Below are 26,315 nucleotides of genomic sequence, written 5' to 3'. Positions count from 1 at the left end.
CAGAGGAGGAAGTTGTTTGCTGCGGGAGCTGTTGTCTGTTTTGACACAGCCGGGATCAGACCCCGGGGTTTCTTCCCGCAGCATTGGTGGCAGCGCAGCCAGATGACAGGACCCAGAGCGCCCCCTCCTGTCTAGCAGCCTGCCCTCTCTGCCACATACACGTCCAGCCGGGCTCTATGGAAGTGATGGAAAGTCCACTGAACCTGGTGAGTGCCCTCTCCCTGCTGCACTGCATCACGTAGCAGATGGCTTCCCTGATCGCCACCTCCCTGGCATATGAGGGGCCGGCTGACTGCTGCTGCGGGGTTGTAAAAGCAGCACTCCCAGCAGATCATGGGGATTGTAGTATTTCAGCAACTGTCAAGCTGCATTCATTGTACCCACTGTGACAGTATTATAACAAGTGCACCTATTGCAGCATAGCAGTGCCCACCCTGTGCCTAACACAGCAGTGCCCATACCTTCACCCCTGCAGCAATGACCTCTTCATGCCATGCTGTCTAGTCCTCCAACAGGGCGGCAAATGAATGCATCTGATCTCTGTAGGCCTCAAGATGGGGCCTTCACCCTGCTCTGGACTGTGGAGGTGGCATTGATGCCCGCTCTGCACCACCTGAGGTGTAGTATAGACCACGGTATGGGGCCTGTAGAGTGAATCTGCAGAACCTCTACCGTATTGGGCCTTGTAGCCCCCAGAGGAGTAAGACCCACCTCAGGGTCCAGCGCTGGGATGTGTGGGTGCTACCTGGTAAATCCCATTAATCTGGAGTGGGACTATTCTTGGATTATCAGGATTTCTAGAGTTTAGGGTGTCGGGTTGTAGGAGCCAATACTTCTTTTTTACTTGCCCAGTGATAAGAACAGTTACAGACGTAATCCAAAAATGTTGGCACAAGCAGCAGACATATGCTAACTGGCCATTTAGGATCTGCCAGGCCCTGCCTTGGGAGGTCATTCAGGGTGAGAATAGTTTATAGACCGGTCCTACCAATCAGGTGGCGGCAGAGGGCACCGCACCGATGCGGTGTTATGGGGGTGCCCACCACTGCTCTAGGGGTACCCCATACTTTGCCTATGCAGATGTGACATGCTGGTGTCCACTGCTAGCAAATGGCAATGTCAGAGAGTATACATGGTGCCCGGTGCTCCCCAGAACAGAGATGGGAAATCTGAGGCTCAGATACTTTTGCTCCATGTTTGCCCCCGTCTTACCTCTCAGGGAGCAGTTGTACATCTGAGCACCTGATCAGGGGGCATTTATTGACCCCTTGATGTCTGGTGGCATCTGGGGATGTCTGGCCTTTATAGTTCTGGTGCAGATATGTGCTTTTAGACATTGGCATAAGGCCTCATGCACACGAGCGTATTTTGTTTCCGTGTTCGTTTTTTTTTTTTTTGCGGATAGCATGCGGACCCATTCATTTCAATGGGTCCGCAAAAAATGCGGACAGCACACTGGCCGCCTCCGTAATCATGGAAATAGAATGAAAAATATCTACAAACAGAAAATAAAATTAGATTAGAAAGAGGGGTATGTGTCACTATCCGGTTTTATCTGGCAGAAAAAAAATGATAGGGTGCCGAGCGTGCGCTCCATTCTCCATGGGACGGTTGGAAATAGGCGAGTGCTGTGCTATATCTCCGGCAGTGCCATAGAGCATTAATAGAAAGGCACACCGCATGGTCAACCCGCTGTCCCATTTTGGGAGGCAAGGGACCCTGTTCTCTTGATCAGTGAGGATCCCAGAGGTTGGACCCCCTGTCCTGTACATAGGATATAACTGGAATAACTCTTTAACCCTCTGTATGCTCATGACAAACAGGGGCTAAATATAAAATGACTCCCGGTGTGCCATAAAAATATTGGGGGCAAATTATTTTGTATAATACAGAACAAAATACAGTTTCAGGCTTTGTTTACATTTCCATGTCCGTCTGACATCCATGAAGATGTCTATATCCTATCAGTGGTCAGTAATAAACGGACCAAACACAGATGCCATCCGTGTAGCGTCCATGATTTTCAGGGACCCGTAGGCTTAGGCCTCATGAAACACGACCACATCTGTTTTGCGCATATCACGTCGATGTTACGTCTAGGGTTGTTGCAGGTATGGAAATATCGATACCCAATCGATACTTTTGTCCCGTTATCGATACGATACCGGGATTGTCAGGATATGTAGAGCAGCGCCCAGAGATCTCACTGAACGTACTATTATTCCTGGGCGCCGCTCCGTTCACCTGCTGTGGCCCCCGGTATATTCTGCAGCTCTGTATGCTAATTGCTAGCATCGGAGCAATGGGGAGGAGACTGCCCTTTTTCTCAATGGGCATCTCCTTCTCCCTGGCTATGAGCGGTCCAATCACAGCGCAGAGCGTCACAGCCAGGGAGAAAGAAAGAAACTCGCCTTCTCCCTGGCTGTGACGCTCTGCGCTTTGATTGGACAGCGCTACAGCCAGGGAGAGGGAGACGCCCACGGAGAAAGACTCAGTCTCCTCCTCATTGCTCCGATGCTAGCAATTAGCATACAGAGCGGGAGAATATACCGGGGGCCACAGCGGGCGAACAGAGCGGCGCCCAGAAATAATAGTAAGTTCAGTAAGATCCCTGGGCGCCGCTGTACATATCCCGATAGTTAGTTTACAATGTTTGGGCCAATGAAAGGTCCTCTTTAACCTTTAATACAGGAGTCCGGTGCCAGCAGCAGAATCGCATAGCCGGCACCCTGCCTCTGACAGGGAGCTGCGATCAGCGGCAGTTAACCCGTCAAGTGCGGCACCTGAGGGGTTAACTGCCGCTGATCTGCTGCCGGCACACCCGCCTCCTGTATTAAAGGTTAATTATCATTGGTGGCGCAGTGCGCCCCCCCCCCCCCCCCCCTCGGTATTAAAATCATTAGGGATGTCCCGATACAATTTTTTTAAGACTGAGTACGAGTACCGATACTTTTATTTAAAGGGAACCTGTCACCAGTTTTATGGTGTCCTAACTAAGGGCAACATAAATAAGTGACTGATTCTCTTAGCAAAATGCTGGGTCACTTTCTTTAATTGACCCAGTCAATCTGCCAACATCTTGTATTGAAAAGCTCCAGCTGATAATGATGAGTCATGAATATTCATGAGCTCCTGACTCTCCCCGCCCACTTGCTGCTGAATGACAGTTTGTTTCCATATGAATCAGCAGCAGGTGGGCAGGGGAGTGGCTACAGATCTGAATTAAATATACGCTGGACTCAATGACATCACGCCGGACTCGAATCAGCTCATTAGCATGCAGCATCTTTGTGGGTATATTATGAGGTAACCATCGGTCACACCAGTAAGTGAATACATCTAAGGCACATTTTAGTAGTTAATGATTGTATATAATTAGTTAGATTATAATCAAATATCCACATGACAGGTTCCCTTTAAAGGGAACCTGTCACCGGGATTTTGGGTATAGAGCTGAGGACATGGGTTGCTAGATGGCCGCTAGCACTTCGGCAATACCCAGTCCTCATAGCTCTGTGTGCTTTTATTGTGTCAAAAAAAACGATTTGATACATATGCAAATTAACCTGAGATGAGTCCTGTACGTGAGATGAGTCAGGGACAGGACTCATCTCAGGTTAATTTGCATATGTATCAAATCAGTTTTTTGACACAATAAAAGCACACAGAGCTATGGGGACTGGGTATTGCGGATATGCTAGCAGCCATCTAGCAACCCATGTCCTCAGCTCTATACACAAAATCCCGGTTCCCTTTAAGTACTCACAGATACCAATTACCGATACCAATTTTAACAATAAAATACACACTGACCAACCAAAAGGCCCAAAACAGAACTATAACATTGTTTAAGTACAAGAGGCAGTGTCTCAATCAACTATTTATGTAATATAAGTGGAAGTAGTTTTTTTTAAGCTGCGCAGTTGCTGATAGCAATGTTTACTTTTCCTTTGTACAAGGGTTAATAAATGGGCATATAACCATGTTTCACAACCAATGTGCTTCCAGCAGTTGCAAAACTACATCTCCCAGAATGCCTGGACAGCCTTTGCATGCTGGGAGGTGTAGTTTTGCAACTGCTGGAGGCACACTGGTTGGGAAACACTGTTATATGCCCATTTCCTCCCCCCTCCACCTTATTTTATATTCTCCTTTTACAGAATTTCTCCTAAGCTTTATTACTATTTACTAGGGTCAGTTCCTCTACCTTTGGAAACTCCTGGCAGGCAAACCCTGTGTGAGGGGGGTGTCTGGACTCTGGAGAGGCTTTTCCCGTGGCTGGCTTGCTCCTATGCTCCGATTCGGAGATCAGATGTCTGTGGGCAAAGTCATGGGCAACATGAATAAAAAAAACACTTGAGGTTCTAAGGAGAGTTAGGAGACATTACACTGTGTGGGGGCAGCCACAAGGAGACGTTACACTGTGTGGGGGCAGCCACAAGGAGACGTTATACTGTATGGGGGCAGCCACAAGGAGACGTTATACTGTATGGGGGCAGCCACAAGGAGACGTTATACTGTATGGGGGCAGCCACAAGGAGACGTTATACTGTATGGGGGCAGCCACAAGGAGACGTTATACTGTATGGGGGCAGCCACAAGGAGACGTTATACTGTATGGGGGCAGCCACAAGGAGACGTTATACTGTATGGGGGCAGCCACAAGGAGACTGTATGGGGGCAGCCACAAGGAGACTGTATGGGAGCCACAAAGAGACATTATACTGTATGGGGGCAGCCACAAGGAGACGTTATACTGTATAGGGGCAGCCACAAGGAGACGTTATACTGTATGGGGGCAGCCACAAGGAGACGTTATACTGTATGGGGGCAGCCACAAGGAGATGTTATACTGTATGGGGGCAGCCACAAGGAGACTGTATGGGGGCAGCCACAAGGAGACTGTATGGGGGCAGCCACAAGGAGACTGTATGGGGGCAGCCACAAGGAGACTGTATGGGGGCAGCCACAAGGAGACTGTATGGGGGCAGCCACAAGGAGACTGTATGGGGGCAGCCACAAGGAGACTGTATGGGGGCAGCCACAAGGAGACTGTATGGGGGCAGCCACAAGGAGACTGTATGGGGGCAGCCACAAGGAGACTGTATGGGGGCAGCCACAAGGAGACTGTATGGGGGCAGCCACAAGGAGACTGTATGGGGGCAGCCACAAGGAGACTGTATGGGGGCAGCCACAAGGAGACTGTATGGGGGCAGCCACAAGGAGACTGTATGGGGGCAGCCACAAGGAGACTGTATGGGGGCAGCCACAAGGAGACTGTATGGGGGCAGCCACATGGAGACTGTATGGGGGCAGCCACATGGAGACTGTATGGGGGCAGCCACATGGAGACTGTATGGGGGCAGCCACATGGAGACTGTATGGGGGCAGCCACATGGAGACTGTATGGGGGCAGCCACATGGAGACTGTATGGGGGCAGCCACATGGAGACTGTATGGGGGCAGCCACAAGGAGACTGTATGGGGGCAGCCACAAGGAGACTGTATGGGGGCAGCCACAAGGAGACTGTATGGGGGCAGCCACAAGGAGACTGTATGGGGGCAGCCACAAGGAGACTGTATGGGGGCAGCCACAAGGAGACTGTATGGGGGCAGCCACAAGGAGACTGTATGGGGGCAGCCACAAGGAGACTGTATGGGGGCAGCCACAAGGAGACTGTATGGGGGCAGCCACATGGAGACTGTATGGGGGCAGCCACATGGAGACTGTATGGGGGCAGCCACATGGAGACTGTATGGGGGCAGCCACATGGAGACTGTATGGGGGCAGCCACATGGAGACTGTATGGGGGCAGCCACAAAGAGACATTATACTGTAGGGGGGCAGCCACAAAGAGACATTATACTGTATGGGGGCAGCCACAAAGAGACATTATACTGTATGGGGGCAGCCACAAGGAGACTGTATGGGGGCAGCCACAAGGAGACTGTATGGGGGCAGCCACAAGGAGACTGTATGGGGGCAGCCACAAGGAGACTGTATGGGGGCAGCCACATGGAGACTGTATGGGGGCAGCCACATGGAGACTGTATGGGGGCAGCCACATGGAGACTGTATGGGGGCAGCCACATGGAGACTGTATGGGGGCAGCCACATGGAGACTGTATGGGGGCAGCCACATGGAGACTGTATGGGGGCAGCCACATGGAGACTGTATGGGGGCAGCCACATGGAGACTGTATGGGGGCAGCCACATGGAGACTGTATGGGGGCAGCCACATGGAGACTGTATGGGGGCAGCCACAAAGAGACATTATACTGTATGGGGGCAGCCACAAAGAGACATTATACTGTATGGGGGCAGCCACAAAGAGACATTATACTGTATGGGGGCAGCCACAAAGAGACATTATACTGTATGGGGGCAGCCACAAGGAGACGTTATACTGTATGGGGGCAGCCACAAGGATGTTGTCAGCAGATGTTGTGATCTACATGCCGGGGAGATGCAGCGATGGCCATGGAGGGATCCGCAAGGACACAGGCATTGGGGACCAGGTAAGTATTCTCTGTATGTGGGACCCGGACATTGTGGATGGGTTTTCTAGGTTTGGATAATCCCTTTAGTTTTTTTTCCAAAAACTTTAGAATTGATCATCTTGCCTCTGCATAGATCATCAGTATCTAATCGCTAGGCATGTGACACCCGGGACCCCCGCCGATCATCTGTTTGAGAAGGTAGTAGTGCTGCGCCCTTCTCTTAGCTTTTCCTAGGCCAGCTCAGACCCATAGAAGTAAATGGGGTTGAGCGCTATACTATGTACGGCGCTGTGCTTGGTAAGCACGGAGAAGGCTTCGGCGCTCACAGGAGCACCTCTGAGCACACGGCTGGCAGAGGTCCCGATGTCAGACCCCCACGATCAGATACTGCTGACCTATCCAGAGGATAGGTTTTAAATGGAAGTGTTCGTTACATCACAGACCAAAGTAGTGCATGTCTCCATGATTAAAATCAATGGGTACTTATGTTGTCCATGGAAAATGCTGACTTCACGCATTAGTGAAAAATGGAAATGTGAATGAGGCCTTAAAGAAATACTATTTGTATGGTTTTTAAGACTTTGGCCAAAGGAATAATGATGATCCTATATAGAGATGTGACATCACAAAGATGTATTCTCAGTTACTTGTGATGTCACATCTTTATATACGATTATTGGGGGGGACCTTTGAGAAAAAGAGACGTCATTGCAGCCAATCAGAGTCAGCGGTTCATTTTTGTAGTGAAGTTTCCTTCATGAGAGCTGAGTGCTGCTTGGTTGCCATAGGTAACCAGGTCAGGTTTCCTCTGCACAAGGCCCGCTGTGCCCACAAACAAGTTTATGATTCAGCCATTTGTTTTTCTCAGTTTGTGTCATGCATGTCGCCCCGGGCATTATGTAAAACCGACCTGAACAGCGAGGCGCGTGCAAAACATGTGACGTGTGGAGGTTCTTCTGCTTAGTTGCACACGTGGCACCGACCACACAAAGGCTTCTCCACCATTCTTGGCTCCTCAGAGGGATAAATACATCACCAGTATTGTATTTTAAAATTAATAAGGTCCAAGACGACCGTGAGATGTGATTTCTTGCATGAATGGCGTGTATGCTGCTTTACTAACAGCTGTCAGCCATTACAAGTGAGACAAAGGGGTTCTCACATCTCTCTTTCTGGCTGCTGCAAAGTTGGACTGTAACTGGGCTGTTCATCATCATAAACCCTCCAGTAGGACTACAGCTCTCAGCATGGCCTTTCTATTCCTAATAGTAGATTCAGATGATGAAGTGTATATTCATTTTGATCATTATTAAGGCTTTATTACCAGAAGATTAAAGCCTAATTCTCTGAAATGTAGATATCGCTACAGTTTGGCCATAGACTTCATCAGCAGGACTTCTTGACCTGTGAGGTGCTGCCCCCAGAGGTGAAGACCCACCTGCTGCAAGATTGACCGGGCCAGACATTTAGCAGGTCCCTGACAATTTCCTTCGCCGCTGCTCCAATTAACAGAACAAGGGAATAGGTTATGGCTTGGCTCCGGAGCACAGTCGCTTCAGTAGGCCCCTTTCACCTGACATTTGGGAGATCCGTTTGGTTTTCCTTGGATTTTCCCATTTTGAATTGTTACCCATTACGATCAAGTTTATCAAAAATGACAAAAGGCTTCCATACAAATTTGGCCGAAACCACTCTTTTGCAGGTCTGGCCGACAGTCTAATGCAGTGATGGCTAACCTCCAGCACTCCATCTGTGGTGAAACTACAACTCCCAGCATGTTCCATTAATTTCTATGGAGTTCTGAGAACAGCTAAGGAGGTTTTACATCTTGGGAGACAGTTTTACCACACTGGAGAGCCGGAGGTTAGCCATCAGTTATAATGTATGGGGAGCTTTTTTATCCTTAAAGGGGTTGGCCACTCTGTTAGCACTTATTAAAACTGTAAAGAAAGGTGGGAGATATTACACTTACTAATATATCTTCTTAAAGGGGTTCTCCGGGAATTAAGAAAATGAAAATACTTAAATATTACTTCATTATAAATACAGTATATTCCCAAATATCTTACATTAGTTATAATGGCTCGTTTTGTCTAGGGAGCAATCATTAGGAAAAACAAAATGTCCGCTGTCCTATTAGCACACAAAAAACCTGTCCTAATCACACAACAGGAAAGTTACTTCACAACACTGAGGTAAAAAGCTGCCTCATCTTTCTCTCTGCTTGTCAGGGATTATCATCCTAATTACAGTTTAATATGATCTTCAGCTGAATCTCTGTAGGAATGGAATTCATGAGCTGATGTGGCTAATGAGCTGCAGCATTTGTATACAGTCTCCATTACCACAGCCACACATTACCACAGTCTGTCCTGTCCATCATCTCTGTACTTCATGTCTTCACATGAACTCCATTCCTACAGAGATTCAGCTGAAGATCTTCTCATCTGTATTCAGGATCATAATCCCTGACAAGTAGGGGAGAAGGATGAGGAGAAAGCAGCTCTTTACCTCAGTGTTGTGAAGTAACATGTCCTCCTGTGTGATTAGGACAGGCTTTGTGTGCACTAATAGGATGGCGGCCATTTTATTTCTCCTGATTGCTCCCTAGACAAAACAAGCACACACATCTCTTCATACAGTGTACAGGTAGGACACATACAACTATATACTAGGGGTGCACCGAAATGAAAATTCTGGTCCGAAACCGAAAATTCAGGATGCCCTTGACCGAAAACCGAAACCGAAACTGCCTTTTTGCCCAAATACTTTTAAAATACTTTTTTTTTAATGCTATTTATAACAGTGCCATCCACAGACCCCCCCCCACCTCATAACAGTGCCATCCACAGACCCCCACCCACCCCATAACAGTGCCACCCACAGACCCCCCCCCCACCCCATAACAGTGCCATCCACAGACCCCCACCCACCCCATAACAGTGCCATCCACAGACCCCCACCCACCCCATAACAGTGCCATCCACAGACCCCCCCCCCATTGCCGCTCCAGTACAGACTAGTTATAAAATGTGTACAATTAATAAGGATTCTATTCATGAGGCCCCCTCTGCAGTAGAACATTCAATACAGCCACATCCTACTCACAGGGCTGTTATCTTAATGCTGGCCGGCCGGGCAGACGATCGGCAGCGTCACGACTGACGTCACATGCCTGCGCCGCCTCCTTCATTCAGAAAGTAGGCCGGGCACATGACGTCAGTCGTGACGCTGCCGCTCGTCTGCCCGGCCGGCCAGCATTAAGATAACAGCCCTGTGAGTAGGATGTGGCTGTATTGAATGTTCTACTGCAGAGGGGGCCTCATGAATAGAATCCTTATTAATTGTACACATTTTATAACTACTGGAGCTGGGGGCCGGAGCACAGTGAACGCACCGGCCCCCAGCTCCTCCTCCCAGTCCCTCCCCGCTATTTTCTGCCGATATGTACCAATATCGGCCGAAACGGATTAGGCCCATTTTCGGCCGCCGGAATTTCGGTGCACCCCTACTATATACTGTTTAAAAGGTACCCTTCTACACAGAAATGTGACCCCCCCCCCCATCACTGTATATAGAGATCCGTGACCCACTGTACACTGTATATAGAGGTCTGTGACCCCCTGTATACAGTGATATGTGGACCACCGTACACTGTATATAGTGATGTGTGACCCCCACATACTGTACATTGAGATGTGTGACCCCCTGTAAACTGTATACAGTGATATGTGGACCCCCCCACCACTGTATACAGAGATCCGTGACCCCATCCACACTGTATACAGTGATGTGTGAACCCCTTACTGTATATACAGATGTGTGACCCCCTGTACACTGTATATAGTCATGTGACCCCCCACCACTGCATATAGAGATCCGTGACCCCATCCACACTGTATACAGTGATGTGTGACCCCCTTATACTGTATATACAGATGTGTGACCCCCTCCCTGTACAATGTATACAGAGATGTTTGACTACACTCGTTTCCCTTTTCCCCCAGGTGAAGGGTAGTCATATCTTCATAGATGATTTCTAGGCTGTCAGCTGGGAGCAAGTGTTGTAATGATAGACAGGATGCTCCTCTCTATGTGAGAAGATCGATTTGTACAAATTTATCAGAGTTCTTGTGCTTGCAGCCTTATTCTGTCCGCGATAGGGAAGCAACCAAACGGAACAGAATGCATTTTGATGCACCCCGTTTTGTTCAGTTCAGTTTTGTCCCCATTGACTATGAATGGGGACAAAACTGAAGCGTTTTCTTCCGCTATTGACATCCTATGATGGATGTGAATAGCGAAATTAAAAACGCAGATGTGAAAGTAGCCTTAGAAAAATTATATTAGGCCAGTACATTTGATATGAATACTTCATAGTAGGGTTGTCTTGATACCAAAACATTTTTATTCGGTTTCAATACCATAAAAAAAAGTATACTCGATACCACGTAAAAAAAAAGCCGCATGCACTCTGCATTTTATGGAACGTCCGGCCCATAATAGAACAGTCCTATACTATTTTTGGGGGGGAGAAGGTGACAAAAAAAAGGCAAATCCTCTTGTTTTTTAAATTTTAATTTTTTTTTTTCTCTTTTACGACGTTCACCGCATAGGAGCTATTTTTTTTATATTTTAATAGTTTGGATTTTTCAGACGTGGTGATGTGTTTGTTTGTTTATATATTTTATATGTAAAATTGGGAAAGGAGGTGATTTATACTTAATATGTTTTTTATTTTTTTTATTTTTACTTTTTATTTACTAACTATTAGCCCCCTTGCGGGCTAGACCCCTTGTCCTATTCACCCTGATAGAGCTCTATTAGGGTGAATAGGATCTCGCACTCTCCCTGCTAGTGTGCATAGTGCACACAGCAGCAGGGAGCTTACCATGGCAGCCAGGGTTTCAGTAGCGTCCTGGCTGCCATGGTAACGCGATTACACTGCTGGGGGTCTCCGGTCAGAAGCTGCCACTGCACCACCAATGAGGAGGAGTGGAGAAGACTCTGTGGCCACTTCCATCAATTATTTTAATACTGGGGTCGGGGGCGCACTGCGCCACCTATGTTTTTAATACTGAGGTTGGGGGGGGGGGGGAAGGCGCACTTGGCCACCAATGTTTTTAATACTGGGGTTGGGTGATCCTGTGGCACCTGAGGGGTTAACTGCCGCTGAACTTCATTGGTGGCGCAGTGGCCACAGCCTTTCCCCTCCTCTTCCCCTTTCTCCTCTCATTGGTGGCAGCGGCACAGGGGGGAGGGAGAGAGTGACTCCTTCTCCCCTGTGCTGCAGAGGGAACATGTCGCGCTCCATGTTCTCTGATACTAGGCTGCTCAGTATCAAACCGATACCGGGACAAAAGTTCTTTAAGGAGATAGCTGCTGTTGCCAATAATTGCCCCACGTCAGTGGTGCCACCGATCACTTGACGAACAAGCAAACAACTGTTTGTCGTGTTCACATATTATATACTTGCATAAAATCTTTGTTTGCCCTGTGTAAACAGAGATTTGCTGCAGGCAAACAACAATTATGTATGGGGGCAAATGATCGCAGTAGTGATCATTCGTCCCCATACAGAGGTGTGATTGCTGCATGTAAATACTATCACCTCTGCTCAACGATCGGCCAGTGTTTTGGAATAAATTGTTCGTTCCAGATAATTGCCAATGAAACAACAGCTGATAACATCTACTAATCCTCCACCTCTGATGACATTGTTAGGTGCAGGGCCAGACTAAAACCACATAAATGTGAGACCATATTATAAATGATCCGTCATGCGGATACATTTAATTGCAGGGTTGTGAACAATAGAGCTTGATGCTGTCACACCAGTTCTTAGGAAGCTGGAGGTTTTTAGATGTCAATTTCTGGTTTAAAGCTGGGTTGCATTTGATCTCCCTACCGGACCCAAATCCTAGTTAGGGCTGTAGTGTTTTGCGGTCCGCAAAACACTGATACCAGGCCATGTGTGTTCTACAATTTGCACATGGCCGGCACTTTGATAGAAATGCCTATTCTTGTCCGCAATTGCAGACAGGTATAGGACTTGCTCTATCTTTTTTGCGGGGCAGCGGTACGGAACTACGGATGTGGACAGCACACGGTGTGCTGTCCACATTTTTTGTGGCCCCTTTGAAATGAATGGGTTCGCACACGTTCCGGAAAATTGTGGATCGGATGTGGACTCATTCATACAGTCATCTGAATGAGCCCTTAACCAGAGCCCGTTTCTTGGTAACCTGAAAGTTTTTGGACTCTCTTGTCACCTACACATTGTGATGTGATATCTGACATCTTCAGACAGATGACAGGTTGGATTATGTCGCGACTCTGCGTTGGAGGTCATGATGCCATATCCTTGAGAAACCTTCATAAGAAGGATTTGGGAGGTGTTGTTAATTTCGAAGAGAAAACCGGACAACACAAGCGATCTGCTTGCTGTGAAGAATAGATCATTACTTACCTGACAGATCCTGCTCTGGTTCTCCCGGCTAGGTCCTGTTTAACCAACTGCAGTGGTGATCACACGTGATCACTGGCCTTTTCAATGCGCTACTGGCTGCAGCGGTCATGTGTTGTAAACGCAACGTAACTGCTACAGCCGGGTAAACTGAGCCCGGCCTGGAGAACCGGAGCGGCAGCACAAGATCTGTCAGATAAGTAATAATCTATTCTTTATTGCAGGCAGATTGCGTGTGTTGTCTGGTTTTCTTCCAAAACTGGACAACCCCTTTAAGTTGTCCATATCTTGTCCATAACCAGTTTTAGGGTTCACTTTCCTGGATCGGGGATGGAGTTATGATTCTTGGTAAAGGGGGGGGCGGGGCTTTCTGTCACAACTATAGTAGTGGACGGCAAAATAAAGTGATCGCTGATAGGTTGTGTATTTGCAGGGCGTGTAGTAATGTGGTTTCTGCGCAGGGTGTCCGTGGGGAGGCTTTTGCGGTCTGCTCTATGTAGGTGTAGAACATTCCTCTGCTGTTTCTCACTTGTTTTCTCCCTGTCACGCTAGGTAAGGTTAATCATTTATGCATTATCCAGACCGGCGTAATACATTGCCCTTGTATCATGTCATCCAGAACTCTATCTGCTCACGTAAGCCTGTTGGAAGGATGCCCTCACTATAATGCCATGATATAATTATCTGTAATTCCCTGTTATTATGAACAATTACCCAGCTGGAAGTGGAGATTTCACCAGCTGTGGACGACCGTGCTGCCGAATGGGAATTGTTATATTAATGAAACGCTAAACTAGAAAGTTAAGTCGATAGGACCAACCAATCACTTCTCTTGTAAATAGCTGTATTCTGTATTAGTTGCTTGTTAGCAGCCATTCCTGACTGTTATATGTATATTATTTTCTTAAATCTTCATTTTCTCTTATCTTGGATGACATTTTGGGGCTTTGGAAACGATTACTCAAGTTACAATGGTTTCAACATACAATGGTCGCCCTGGAACCAATTAATACTGTAACTTGAGGGACCACTGTAAGTAGAATGTGCTGTGCTGTCCATACAGGGCCGTGTGCATGGTCTAGAGGTCCACCAAGTTCCTACGTACTATTAGCTGTAGGCACTCCGTATGGAGCCTGCATATGGCACTGTACTAAAGGGGATATTCCACGTAGAATACTTCCATAATACATCATGTAAAGCAGGGGTGCACAACCTTTTCTGGTTGGGGGCCACATTGTCAGACTGAAGGAACCCCAAGGGCCGAAAATAAAAGTTAAAGGGGTATTACCAACTGAAATACTGTATTTATGGCGTATTGTACATACAGTATACACTATAAATGTCTGGTTACACCTACATGATTCCCATCTAATGGGAGAATACATGAAAAATGCATGTGAGCAGCCACAAGACATAGACATACATGTCTGTCACCAGATGGTTGGGGGCCACACATAATGATCTCAAGGGCTGCATATGGCCCCGCAGGTTGTGCACCCCTGATGTAAAGGGTGAGCCAGACAGAAGAAAACCTCTGTAGAGCCTATATAGAGGCCTGTGGGTTATGGCTCCATAGAACTTGGAGCTTGTACAGGGCTAGCCTTATGAAAGGGAGAGAAAATCTCCAACTTTGCCTGGATGCTGCAAGTACAGTATACACGATTTGTGCTCAGCTCAATGGGCCACCTTTACTAATCTGAATGCACTTAGACCTTGTCATAAAAATAGAAGATAGACTTTTACATGAAGCATATTACCAGTTCTTTGCGCTCTTCATGTTCACAGGCACATCAACAAAGCAGAAAAGCAGACAGGTTTCTGGCTACAGGAAAATATGAAGAGGCTATTGCATGTCACAGGAAAGCTGCTGGTATGTACTAATCTTCTACCTGTTATACAGTAATCCACATTTTATCAAGTAAGATACACTGAATGGCCACTTCATCAGAGAGACCCATCTAGTAGCGCGTTGGACCTTCTTTTGGCCTTCAGAACCACAGCAAGTGGCATATTCCACTAGGTGTTGAAATTGTTCTGCAGAAATATTGTCACATGGATAGCTTCTTGCAGTTTCTGCAAATTAGGTGGAGGTACTGACCAATCTGTACTGCCTCATCCCAGAGATGCTTTGTAGGATTACGATCTGGAGACTGTGAAGGCCGGGGAAGCAAGGAGACCTCGCTGTCCTGTTCCTGGAACCAACCCATGACCTATATGACCCTTGTGGCATGGTGCATTGTCCTGCTGAACGTGTCCTACTACCATAGGGTAAACAGCTGCCAAGAAGGGATTTACCTGCTTGGCCATAATGCCTTGGTAATCCCTAGTGTCCAAGCTTCCCTCCACAGGTATCAGAGAACCCAGGGTGGACCAAGGAAACATTTCTCACACCATTGCTAGACTTTCACTGGCTTGGAGTGTTCACACCTCACAGGAAGGGGTCAAAAACACTTGTGGGTAGTTATAAGGGATTAAACTGCTCAAAGGCCTATTCTGTCAAAATCTGCATTCTGACAACTTTAATATCTGTGTTCATGTTATAAGCTGTGGGAAATGGTAGCGCATTCCCAGCACGCGTGTTTGGCGGTAGATTCCTCTAACAAGGTCACACAAACTTTTCTCCTATAAAATAAATGTAAAGTTTCTGCACATGATTATTTCATAATCTTGATTTGGCACAATTCCTGGAAAAAGCCTTGAAGTAAACCATGCCAGGGCCATGTTACTTCTCAGGCTCATACTATATAGAAAGACAGTGTAATGCAGTGAATACTCGCAAAAAGGAGAACTCTGGCATTGAGACGTCTCCTGACAATCCCAAACTATGCAGATTCCTGAAGAATCATTAATTCCTGACTTCAGCATTGGATTCTGAGGGTCGACTTCTCCGGATAAATTTGTGTATGCTAAGAAATATACAGATTGAGAGGACTCCCTAATGAATAATCATGAAATATTGACTGGCTATCCTTTAAAGATGACCCGTACTCTGCAGACATGTTTAGTAAATACTAGTAGTCTTCATAAGATAACAATTCTGCAGCGTCTTTTCTTAGGATTCTACCTACTGTCGGTCCTCTGTTCTCCCAACTAGACCATTATGAATAAACAGACACCTGTTACCAGTTGGAGGTGTGTCCCTGCCCACTCTTACACTGTCCAATCAGTGCTGAATTTTGTAGAGGGTGACCCCTTTCTTCCTGGGGAATGGTAAAACCCAGTTATTTATTCATAAAAGTCTAGGAGGTAAAACAAAGGAACAGCACAGTGTGTTACAAAAATAATCGTTAGTTCATGAATGTGTAATAAGTGAGACTCATATCTATCAAGAGAACATGCGTGCTGCTCACGGTTGCCAACCAGAATTTTTCTTTTTTTCTGGGCAACTTATCGCAAAATCACAGAAAGACATTTTTTACGGACAAATTGGAAAACCATAATGAATGATAAAGATACATAATCCATGTCTATGGCTCAATATACTGATAAGAACTCGCCGTTTACTGTGAGCTGTAAAATGATGATAGTTACCACCAAAATAATCTAGTCCAGTACCATCAGCCTAAAAACAAAACACGGACACATCAATTTTTTTTTTTCACGGACACAAGAAAACAGTCACCTATTTTTACGGACTGTCCAGAAATTTCTGGACGGTTGGCAACTCTGGTGCTGCTCTCTCCTTTGTGGTCAATGAGGCAGGGCAGTATCACATTAGGATTGGCACATTGTTTCACAGTGTGTGTGATAAAACCACAGAGTAGACTCTCCATTTCATAGCAATGTATATGCAAAGAATAAACCCATCTATGTCCCAAGAGTCACCTGCACAGCCTGCTCACATTCACCTATGGTTTTCTTTATTACAGCCTACCTCCTGGAAGCCAAAAGGTTGACACAGTCTGAGCAGGTAAGGTGGTATAAGAACGGAGTGGAAGAAAATCATAGTCCACTTTTATATCTTTAAAGCTGAAAGGGGTTGTCCCACGAAAAATATCTTAAATTTTTTTCGAACCAGCACCTGGATCAGAATACTTCAGTAATTGCATGTAATAATAAAAATAAATTGTATAGCCACAGAGTTATTCACTGAAATCTATCTGTTTAGCGCCACCTACTGTTTGCTCTTTTTCAAATGTTTGTCCTGCTCACTGTAATGGAAGCACATGCTAGGTTCCATCCTTCTACTGCCTCCAGCTGCAGCAGAAAGGACACACCCCGTAAGTTGCCAGCTTGAAATAAATCTAGCAGAGCAATTGGAGCAATGATTGGAGAGGTCTTTGGATCCATGTGAGGTACAGGTCTGGTTGTAAGTTTGTTCGAAAGAGATTTGTTTTTTATATATATATATATATATACACACAGTACAGACCAAAAGTTTGGACACACCTTCTCATTCAAAGAGTTTTCTTTATTTTCATGACTATGAAAATTGTAGATTCACACTGAAGGCATCAAAACTATGAATTAACACATGTGGAATTATATACATAACAAAAAAGTGTGAAACAACTGAAAATATGTCATATTCTAGGTTCTTCAAAGTAGCCACCTTTTTGCTTTGATTACTGCTTTGCACACTCTCGGCATTCTCTTGATGAGCTTCAAGAGGTAGTCACCTGAAGAGGTTTTCACTTCACAGGTGTGCCCTGTCAGGTTTAATAAGTGGGATTTCTTGCCTTATAAATGGGGTTGGGACCATCAGTTGCGTTGTGGAGAAGTCAGGTGGATGCACAGCTGATAGTCCTACTGAATAGACTATTAGAATTTCTATTATGGCAAGAAAAAAGCAGCTAAGTAAAGAAAAACGAGTGGCCATAATTACCTTAAGAAATGAAGGTCAATCAGTCCGAAAAATTGGGAAAACTTTGAAAGTGTCCCCCAAGTGCAGTCACAAAAACCATCAAGCGCTACAAAGAAACTGGCTCACATGCGGACCGCCCCAGGAAAGGAAGACCAAGAGTCACCTCTGCTGCGGAGGATAAGTTCATCCGAGTCACCAGCCTCAGAAATCGCAGGTTAACAGCCGCTCAGATTTGAGACCAGGTCAATGCCACACAGAGTTCTAGCAGCAGACACATCTCTAGAACAACTGTTAAGAGGAGACTGTGTGAATCAGGTCTTCAAGGTAGAATATCTGCTAGGAAACCACTGCTAAGGACAGGCAACAAGCAGAAGAGACTTGTTTGGGCTAAAGAACACAAGGAATGGACATTAGACCAGTGGTAAGCTGTGCTTTGGTCTGATGAGTCCAAATTTGAGATCTTTGGTTCCAACCACCGTGTCTTTGTGTGACGCAGAAAAGGTGAACGGATGGACTCTACATGCCTGGTTCCCACCGTGAAGCATGGAGGAGGAGGTGTGATGGTGTGGGGGTGCTTTGCTGGTGACACTGTTGGGGATTTATTCAAAATTGAAGGCATACTGAACCAGCATGGTTACCACAGCATCTTGCAGCGGCATGCTATTCCATCCGGTTTGCGTTTAGTTGGACCATCATTTATTTTTCAACAGGACAATGACCCCAAACACACCTCCAGGCTGTGTAAGGGCTATTTGACCATGAAGGAGAGTGATGGGGTGCTGCGCCAGATGACCTGGCCTCCACAGTCACCGGACCTGAACCCAATCGAGATGGTTTGGGGTGAGCTGGACCGCAGAGTGAAGGCAAAAGGGCCAACAAGTGCTAAGCATCTCTGGGAACTCCTTCAAGACTGTTCGAAGACCATTTCAGATGACTACCTCTTGAAGCTCATCAAGAGAATGCCAAAAGTGTGCAAAGCAGTAATCAAAGCAAAAGGTGGCTACTTTGAAGAACCTAGAATATGACATATTTTCAGTTGTTTCACACTTTTTTGTTATGTATATAATTCCACATGTGTTAATTCATAGTTTTGATGCCTTCAGTGTGAATCTACAATTTTCATAGTCATGAAAATAAAGAAAACTCTTTGAATGAGAAGGTGTGTCCAAACTTTTGGTCTGTACTGTATATATATGGTTATGTAAAGTTCTAGTATACTTTGTGTTTGTAATTATATTTATTATAAATTAACCCCTTCCTAAGGTCTTAAATGGACTCCACAGTCATTGCAATTTGTATAGAATAGTGGCATTTGCTCCATCATTCTATATAGAAATAGGTTTATTATAGATCAGTCCCGCCACCTGCTGGCCTGAACTGTAATATAAAAGTAATGAGCCTGAAAGCCTAATACAGGCTCATGCTCATTACAAGCATAGAATGCTTTTTCCAATCTCTGCCGGGGAAAGGGTTTCTGCCCTGGTAGTGCGCGCATCCTTTTCCATTCAGAATGGCCCTTTCAGACACCCTGGTTACATGTGGCTACGGCCTCTGAGGAGTTAAATGTCCTCAGTCGGCATTACCGCCGATCGCAGACATTAGCCTTTGGTGTCTGCTGTATGAAACTTCAGGCACCCGGAGGCATCTTTAAAGACCTGACATCCACCGTACATGTATGGTGGATGTCGGGAAGGGGTTAAAGACAATGCTTTATATGACAGTGTTTCTTGTCAGTGAATTGAAACATTTTTGTTCACATTGAGAGACTGAAAATTTATTAAAATTAGTTAGTGGTGCTTGAAATTTTGTGAACCCTTCAGAATTTTCTATATTTTTGCATATATTTGATAAAAAAATCTAATTCGTTTTTCATGCAAGTCCTAAAAGTAGATAAAGATAACCAAATCAAACAAAAATATTAGACTTGTTTATTTATTTAGGAAAATGATCCAGTATGACATGACTGAGTGTCCATTTTTGGCTCTATACACCACCACAATGGATTTGAAATGAAACGAACAAGATGTGCTTTAACTGCAGACTGTCAGCTTTAATTTGAGGGTATTTACATCCAAATCCGGTGAACGGTGTAGGAATTACAACAGTTTGCATATGTGCCTACCGCTTGTTAAGGGACCAAAAGTAATGGGACAATTGGCTTCTCAGCTGTTCCATGGCCAGGTGTGTGTTATTCCCTGATTATCCCAATTACAATGAGCAGATAAAAGGTCCAGAGTTCATTTCAAGTGTGCTTGGAATCTGTTGCTGTCAACTCTCAAGATGAGATTCAAAGAGCTGTCACTATCAGTGAAGCAAGCCATCATTAGGCTGAAAAAACTAAACCATCAGAGAGATAGCAAAAACATTAGGCGTGGCCAAAACAACTGTTTGGAGCATCCTTAAAAAGAAGGAACGCACCGGTGAGCTCAGCAACACCAAAAGACCAGGAAGACCACGGAAAACAACTGTGGTGGATGACCGAAGAATTATTTCCCTGGTGAAGAAAACACCCTTCACAACAGTTTGCCAGATCAAGATCACTCTCTCCAGGAGGTAGGTGTATGTGTGTCAAAGTCAACAATCAAGAGAAGACTTCACTAGAGTGAATACAGAGGGTTCACCACAAGATGTAAACCATTGATGAGCCTCAAAAACAGGAAGGCCAGATTAGTGTTTGCCAAACGACATCTAAAAAAAGCCTTCACAGTTCTGGGACAACATCCTATGGACAGATGAGACCAAGATCAACTTGTACCAGAGTGATGGGAAGAGAAAAGCATGGAAAAGAAAAGGAACTGCTCATGATCCTAAGCATACTACCTCATCAGTGAAGCATGGTGGTGGTAGTGTCATGGTGTGGGCATGTATGGCTGCCAATGGAACTGGTTCTCTTGTATTTATTGATGATGTGACTGCTGACAAAAGCAGCAGGATGAATTCTGAAGTGTTTCGGCAATATCACAGTCCTGATCAAAAGTTTAAGACCAATTGTAAAATGGCAAAAAAATCATATTTAGCATGGCTGGATCTTAACAAGGTTCCAAATAGAGCTTCAACATGCAACAAGAAGAAATGGGAGTGAGACAAAACATTTTTTGAGCATTCAATTTAATGAAAACAACAAATAAACTGAAACTGGCTGTTTTTAAGCTGATCAAAAGTTTAGGACCACACCTCCAAAAAAAAAAACTAAACCCCCCCCCCCCCCTTTCAAAAATGAACTCTGTAATTAGTAGCTCCGCCGTCATTGTTTATCACTTCAAAAATTTGTTTCGGCATGCTTGATGCAAGCGTTTCCATGAGGTGAGTGGGAACATTTCTCCAAGTGGTGAAGACAGCCGCACAAAGGCCATCTACTGTCTGGAACTGTTGTCCATTTTTGTAAACTTCCCTTGCCATCCATCCCCAAAGGTTCTCAATTGGATTTAGATCAGGGGAACATGCTGGATGGGCCAAAAGAGTGATGTTATTCTCCTGGAAGAAGTCCCTTGTCCTGCGGGCATTGTGTACTGTAGCGTTGTCCTGTTGAAAAACCCAGTCGTTACCACACAGACGAGGGCCCTCAGTCATGAGGAATTCTCTCTGCAACATCTGGACATAGCCAGCGGCCGTTTGACGCCCCTGCACTTCCTGAAGCTCCATTGTTCCACTGAAAGAAAAAGCACCCCAGACCATTATGGCGCCCCCTCCACTGTGGCGCTTAGAAAACATCTCAGGTGGGATCTGCTTGCCATGCCAGTAATGTTGGAAACCATCAGGCTCATCAAGGTTACATTTTTTTTCTCATCAGAGAATAAAACTTTCTTCCACCTTTGAATGTCCCATGTTTGGTGCTCTTTTGCAAAGTCCAAAAGAGCAGTTCTGTGGGGTTCAAGGAGACGAGGTCTTTGAAGATGTTTTTTTGTTTTTGAAGCCCTTCAGTCTCAGATGCCGTCTGATGGTTATGGGGCTGAAGTCAGCACCAGTAAGGGCCTTCATTTGGGTCGAGGGTCGTCCAGTGTCTTGACGGACAGCCAATTGGATCCTCCGGCTCAGTGCTGATGAAATTTTTTTTGGTCTTCCAAACCTTTTTTTCCATAACCTTCAGGATCATTTAAGAAATTCCAAATGACTGCCTTACTGCGTCCCACCTAAGCAGCGATGGCGCGCTGTGAGAGACCCTGCTTATGCAGTTCAACAACCCGACCATGTTCAAAAAGGGAGAGTTTTTTTTTGCCTTTGCCATCACAACGTGTGACTACCTGACAGAAAATGACAATGAATCAATATCTTTGCACAGATTTGGCCTTTTAAAGGCACGTGGTCCTAAACTTTTGATCAGCTGAAAAACAGCGCGTTTTGTTTTTATTGTTTTCATTCAATTGAATGCTCAAAAAATGTTTTGTCGTCACTCCCATTTCTTCTTGTTGCATGTTGAAGCTCTACTTGGAACCTTGTTAAGATCCAGCCATGCTAAATATGATTTTTTTCCATTTTTCAAGTGGTCTTAAACTTTTAATCAGGACTAGAGATGAGCGAACTTCTGTTTTTAAGTTCGGCGTCTAAAGTTCGGGTTTGGATTAGCGGAGAATCCCGATCTGGATCCGGATATGGATTCCGACTTCCGTTGTGGTCCGTGGTAGCGGAATCAATAATCGGCCATTATTGATTCCGCTACCACGGACCACAACGGAAGTCGGAATCCATATCGGGAACCATATCGGGATTCTCCGCTAACCGGAAGCCGAACTTTAGACGCCGAACTTAAAACAGAAGTTCGCTCATCACTAATCAGGACTGTATCTGCTCATATTCAGCCAGATGCTTCAGAACTCATTGGACGGTGCTTCACAGTGCAGATGGACAATGATCCAAAGCATACTGCAAAAGCAACCAAAGAGGTTTTTTTTAAGGGAAGAAGTGGAATGTTATGCAATGGCCAAGTCAATCACCTGACCTGAATCCGATTGAGCATGCATTTCACTTGCTGAAGACAAAACTGAAGGGAAAATGCCCCAAGAACAAGCAGGAAGTGAAGACAGTTGCAGTAGAGGCCTGGCAGAGCATCACCAGGGATGAAACCCAACATCTGGTGATGTCCATGCGTTCCAGACTTCAGGCTGTAAATGACTGCAAAGGATTTGCAACCAAGTATTAGAAAGTGAAAGTTTGATTTATGATTATTATTGTGTCCCATTACTTTTGGTCCCTCAACAAGTGGGAGGCACATATGCAAACTGTTGTAATTCCTACACCGTTCATCTGATTCGGATGTAAATACCCTCAAATTAAAGTTGACAGTCTGCAGGTAAAGCACATCTTGTTTCAAATCCATTTGTGGTGGTGTATAGAGCCAAAAAGGTTAGAATTGTGTCGATGTCCCAATATTTATGGACCTGTCTGTATGTGAACCTTTGCTTTCTGGTGTCATCCAATTGTGCTGCAATAACTGCAACTAAACATTTCCAGTAATTGTTCAGTCCTACCCATTGGCTTGGAGAAATGTTAGCCCATTCTTTTGTACAATTCTGTTATGGTGGTGGGTTTCCTCCCTTGAACTGCTCGCTTAAGATCCTTCCACAATATTTATATTGGATTAAAGTCAGGACTTTGACTTGGCCATTCCAAAACTTTGACCTTATTCTTCTTTAACTATTTTTTGGTAGAACGACTTGTGTGCTTAGGGTCATTATCTTGCTATATGACCCACTTTCTCTTAAAATTCAGCTTACTGACAGATGTGGTGACCAATTTGTTGGTATAATTCAGAATTCATTGTTTTGTCAATGATGGCTATACCGTCCTGGCCCAGATGCTGCAAAACAGGCCCAAACCATGGTACTACCACAACTGTGTTTCACAGATGGTGGGATGAGGTTTTCCTTTCTTCAACGCTTCTCATGTAAACCAAAAAGTTTGATCTTGGTCTCATCCATCCACAAACCATTGTTCCAATAGCCAGCAATGTTCTTTTTGGAGAGCAGCAGCTTTCTCCTTCAATCCTGCAATGCACCCCATTGCTGTTCAGAAGACTCATGAACATTAACAATAGGTAATGTGAGAAAGGTCTTTAGTTGCTCAGAGGTTAGCCTGGGTTCCTTTGTGACTTCGCGGACTATGACATGCCTTGCTCTTTGCATGATCATTGTTGAGTAACCACTCCTAGTAGGGAGGTAATAATAGTCTTGAACTTCCTCCATTTGTACACAGCATGTTTAATTGTAGATTTGGGGAGTCTAAACTCCTTGGAGATGGTTTTGTAACCTTATCCAGCTAGATGAGCATCAATAACTCTTCTAAGATTCTCAGAAATCTCCTTTTGTTCTTCAGATCAGACTTTGATAGATCCCTGTTTTTTACAATGAAACAGGTTGTCCACACCTGATTGCCACTCCACTAATTGAAAACAGATGACTCTAAGGATACTTTCACACTAATGTTTTGGCTTTCCGTTTCTGAGATCCGTCATGGGCTCTTAGAAGCGGTCCAAAACGGATCAGTTTTGCCCTAATGCATTCTGAATGGAAATGGATCTGCTCAGAACGCATCAGTTTGCCTCCGTTCAGTCACCATTGTGCTCTGGAGGCGGACACCAAAATACTGCCTGCAGCGTTTTTCTTTCCGCCATGTGGTGCGGAGCAAGACTGATCTGTCCTGACACACAATGCAAGTAAATGGGGACGGATCAGTTTTCTCTGACACAATAGAAAACTGATCCGTCCCTATTGACTTTTAATGGTGTTTATGACGGATCAGTCATGACTATAGAAGACATTATACAACCGGTTCCGTTCATGACGGATGCATGCGGTTGTTTCTATTGTAACGGAAGCGTTTTTGCAGATCCATAACGGATCCGCAAAAAACGCTAATGTGAAAGTGGCCTAACTTTGCATTCAAATTATCTGCTAATCGTAAACTTTTGCCACTTTCAGACATGTAATATTACATTATTTTCTTCAAATATATGACCAAAAACCAAATATTTTTGATTAATTTATTATCATTGTTATCTTTATCTCCTTTTAGGAATTGTGTGAAAATCTGATAAAATTTTAGACCAAATTTATGCAGAAATATACAAAATTCTGAAGGGTTCACCAACAGTTACGCACCACTGTGGCTACATGACCATCTCTCTCAGTGAAAATAACACACAAGTCTGCATCCTGACTCATTTATGAATTACTGATTCTTCTATAGAAGTTTGGGGAAGTGTTCTTTTTGAGTGCTGCATTGATTTTATCTATGTGTCATTTCTTCTCTAGGCTCAGCTGTCATTGGAGCTGCAGCGGGAGAGTCATATAAAGCAGCAGCTCTTAATTCAGGAAAGACTGAAAAGAGCCAAACGAGAAGACAAACTCCGAGTTCAACAAAAAGCAATAGCTGCAGAGAAGGATTTGACCACAAATCTCCAGACATCTTACAGGTCATCTGCAGATGACAACAGCCAAAATGCACTTGTTTCTGCAGGCCAGAAATCCAGTTCTAACCCAGGGAAGTCTTTGCAGGAAATTCACAGTGTCTTTGAGAGAGAACCAGACTCTCTACTATATCTGCTGCAGAAGAGAAAGGAGCCACTGGAACCATACAAGGCAAATCGAGTTCCTAAAGATGACAAAACTAAACTGGAGGAGCAGGCAACTAAGATAAAGGACCTGAACCTGCTGGTGGACACACTATTGACCGAAAATGAAAAACTGAGAAAAGAGAACAGAAAACTTCGGGCAGAGGTGGCGAGACTGCAGCAGAATCCCGAGAAAGAGTTGGACATGGACACCGATTTTGTGGAGAAGTCTGAGCTTTGGAGTTCTCCAAACCCGACGTCTACTTGGCAGAATTTTGTAGCAAATACCGGGAAGGTGAAGGACATTCCTATACCTAATCTTCCACCTCTAGACATTCCTTTACCAGATCTTCCTCCCCTTGAGCTCCCAGAAGATATACAGTCGCAAATCACAGAATTTAAAGGACTTATGGACAGCTAGGGAAACAACAAATTCAGAGGACAATCACAAGGGAAAAACATCTTGGCAGCAATATTGGAAGGGCCACTGTGTCTTTGCCAGAGTCTACCATAGAAGGTGGAACAGTCCAGTAAACCGGTAGACACGTCACTGTGAAATATTCAATCTGAGGTCGAGTAGATCGAAAAGAAATTCTAAAAGAGAAATAAGCGAGCTCTGGAAACAATCCGACTTTTTTCTTTTAAACCAAAAGACTGAAGTAACTTTTAAAGAACCTTTGCCGAAATTTTATATATAGGTTATATATGTGTCAGGTTATATATATAATTCCATAAGAACAATCCAGAGCGTCTATCATACATGATAGCTCTGCATTCTCAGCATACACTTTCTGTCTTGCATTCAGAATGTACGCATTTTGTTATGCACAGAAATCACGTGTGTACAGCAGACACACAGCTCGACTTGTGCCACATTGCACTCCTAGATCTAACCTCCAACCAACAAGGAAATGTATTTTATTTTATTTTTTTCTGGAACCAAATTACATGTTATTTTTAAATAATCAGTTTACAAAATAAAATAAAAATCAGGGTG

The 26,315-nt window shown here is 44.9% G+C and overlaps 1 protein-coding gene across 1 annotated transcript; it reads left to right on the top strand.

Annotated features, from left to right (window-relative positions):
• Positions 1-26,315, top strand: NRBF2 (nuclear receptor binding factor 2). Its single transcript, XM_044297563.1, has 4 exons — positions 1-206; positions 14,754-14,838; positions 16,838-16,878; positions 25,020-26,315. Exons 1-4 carry the CDS (start codon positions 177-179, stop codon positions 25,737-25,739), a joined length of 876 nt encoding a protein of 291 aa, XP_044153498.1. The 5' UTR covers positions 1-176; the 3' UTR covers positions 25,740-26,315.

This window comes from Bufo gargarizans, chromosome 6 (genome assembly GCF_014858855.1).
Source record: "Bufo gargarizans isolate SCDJY-AF-19 chromosome 6, ASM1485885v1, whole genome shotgun sequence".
Lineage (NCBI taxonomy): Eukaryota > Metazoa > Chordata > Amphibia > Anura > Bufonidae > Bufo > Bufo gargarizans.
Note: the sequence above shows the minus strand (reverse complement) of the source record. Positions and strands in the feature narration are given on the sequence as shown.

Bases quoted from the DNA above. Each gene is read 5' to 3' on its own strand.
- NRBF2 (XM_044297563.1), top strand. From the start codon at position 177: ATGGAAGTGATGGAAAGTCCACTGAACCTG. The intron at 14,839-16,837 runs GTATGTACTAAT...TCTTTATTACAG, and splicing joins ATGTCACAGGAAAGCTGCTG to CCTACCTCCTGGAAGCCAAA. The intron at 16,879-25,019 runs GTAAGGTGGTAT...TTTCTTCTCTAG, and splicing joins GGTTGACACAGTCTGAGCAG to GCTCAGCTGTCATTGGAGCT.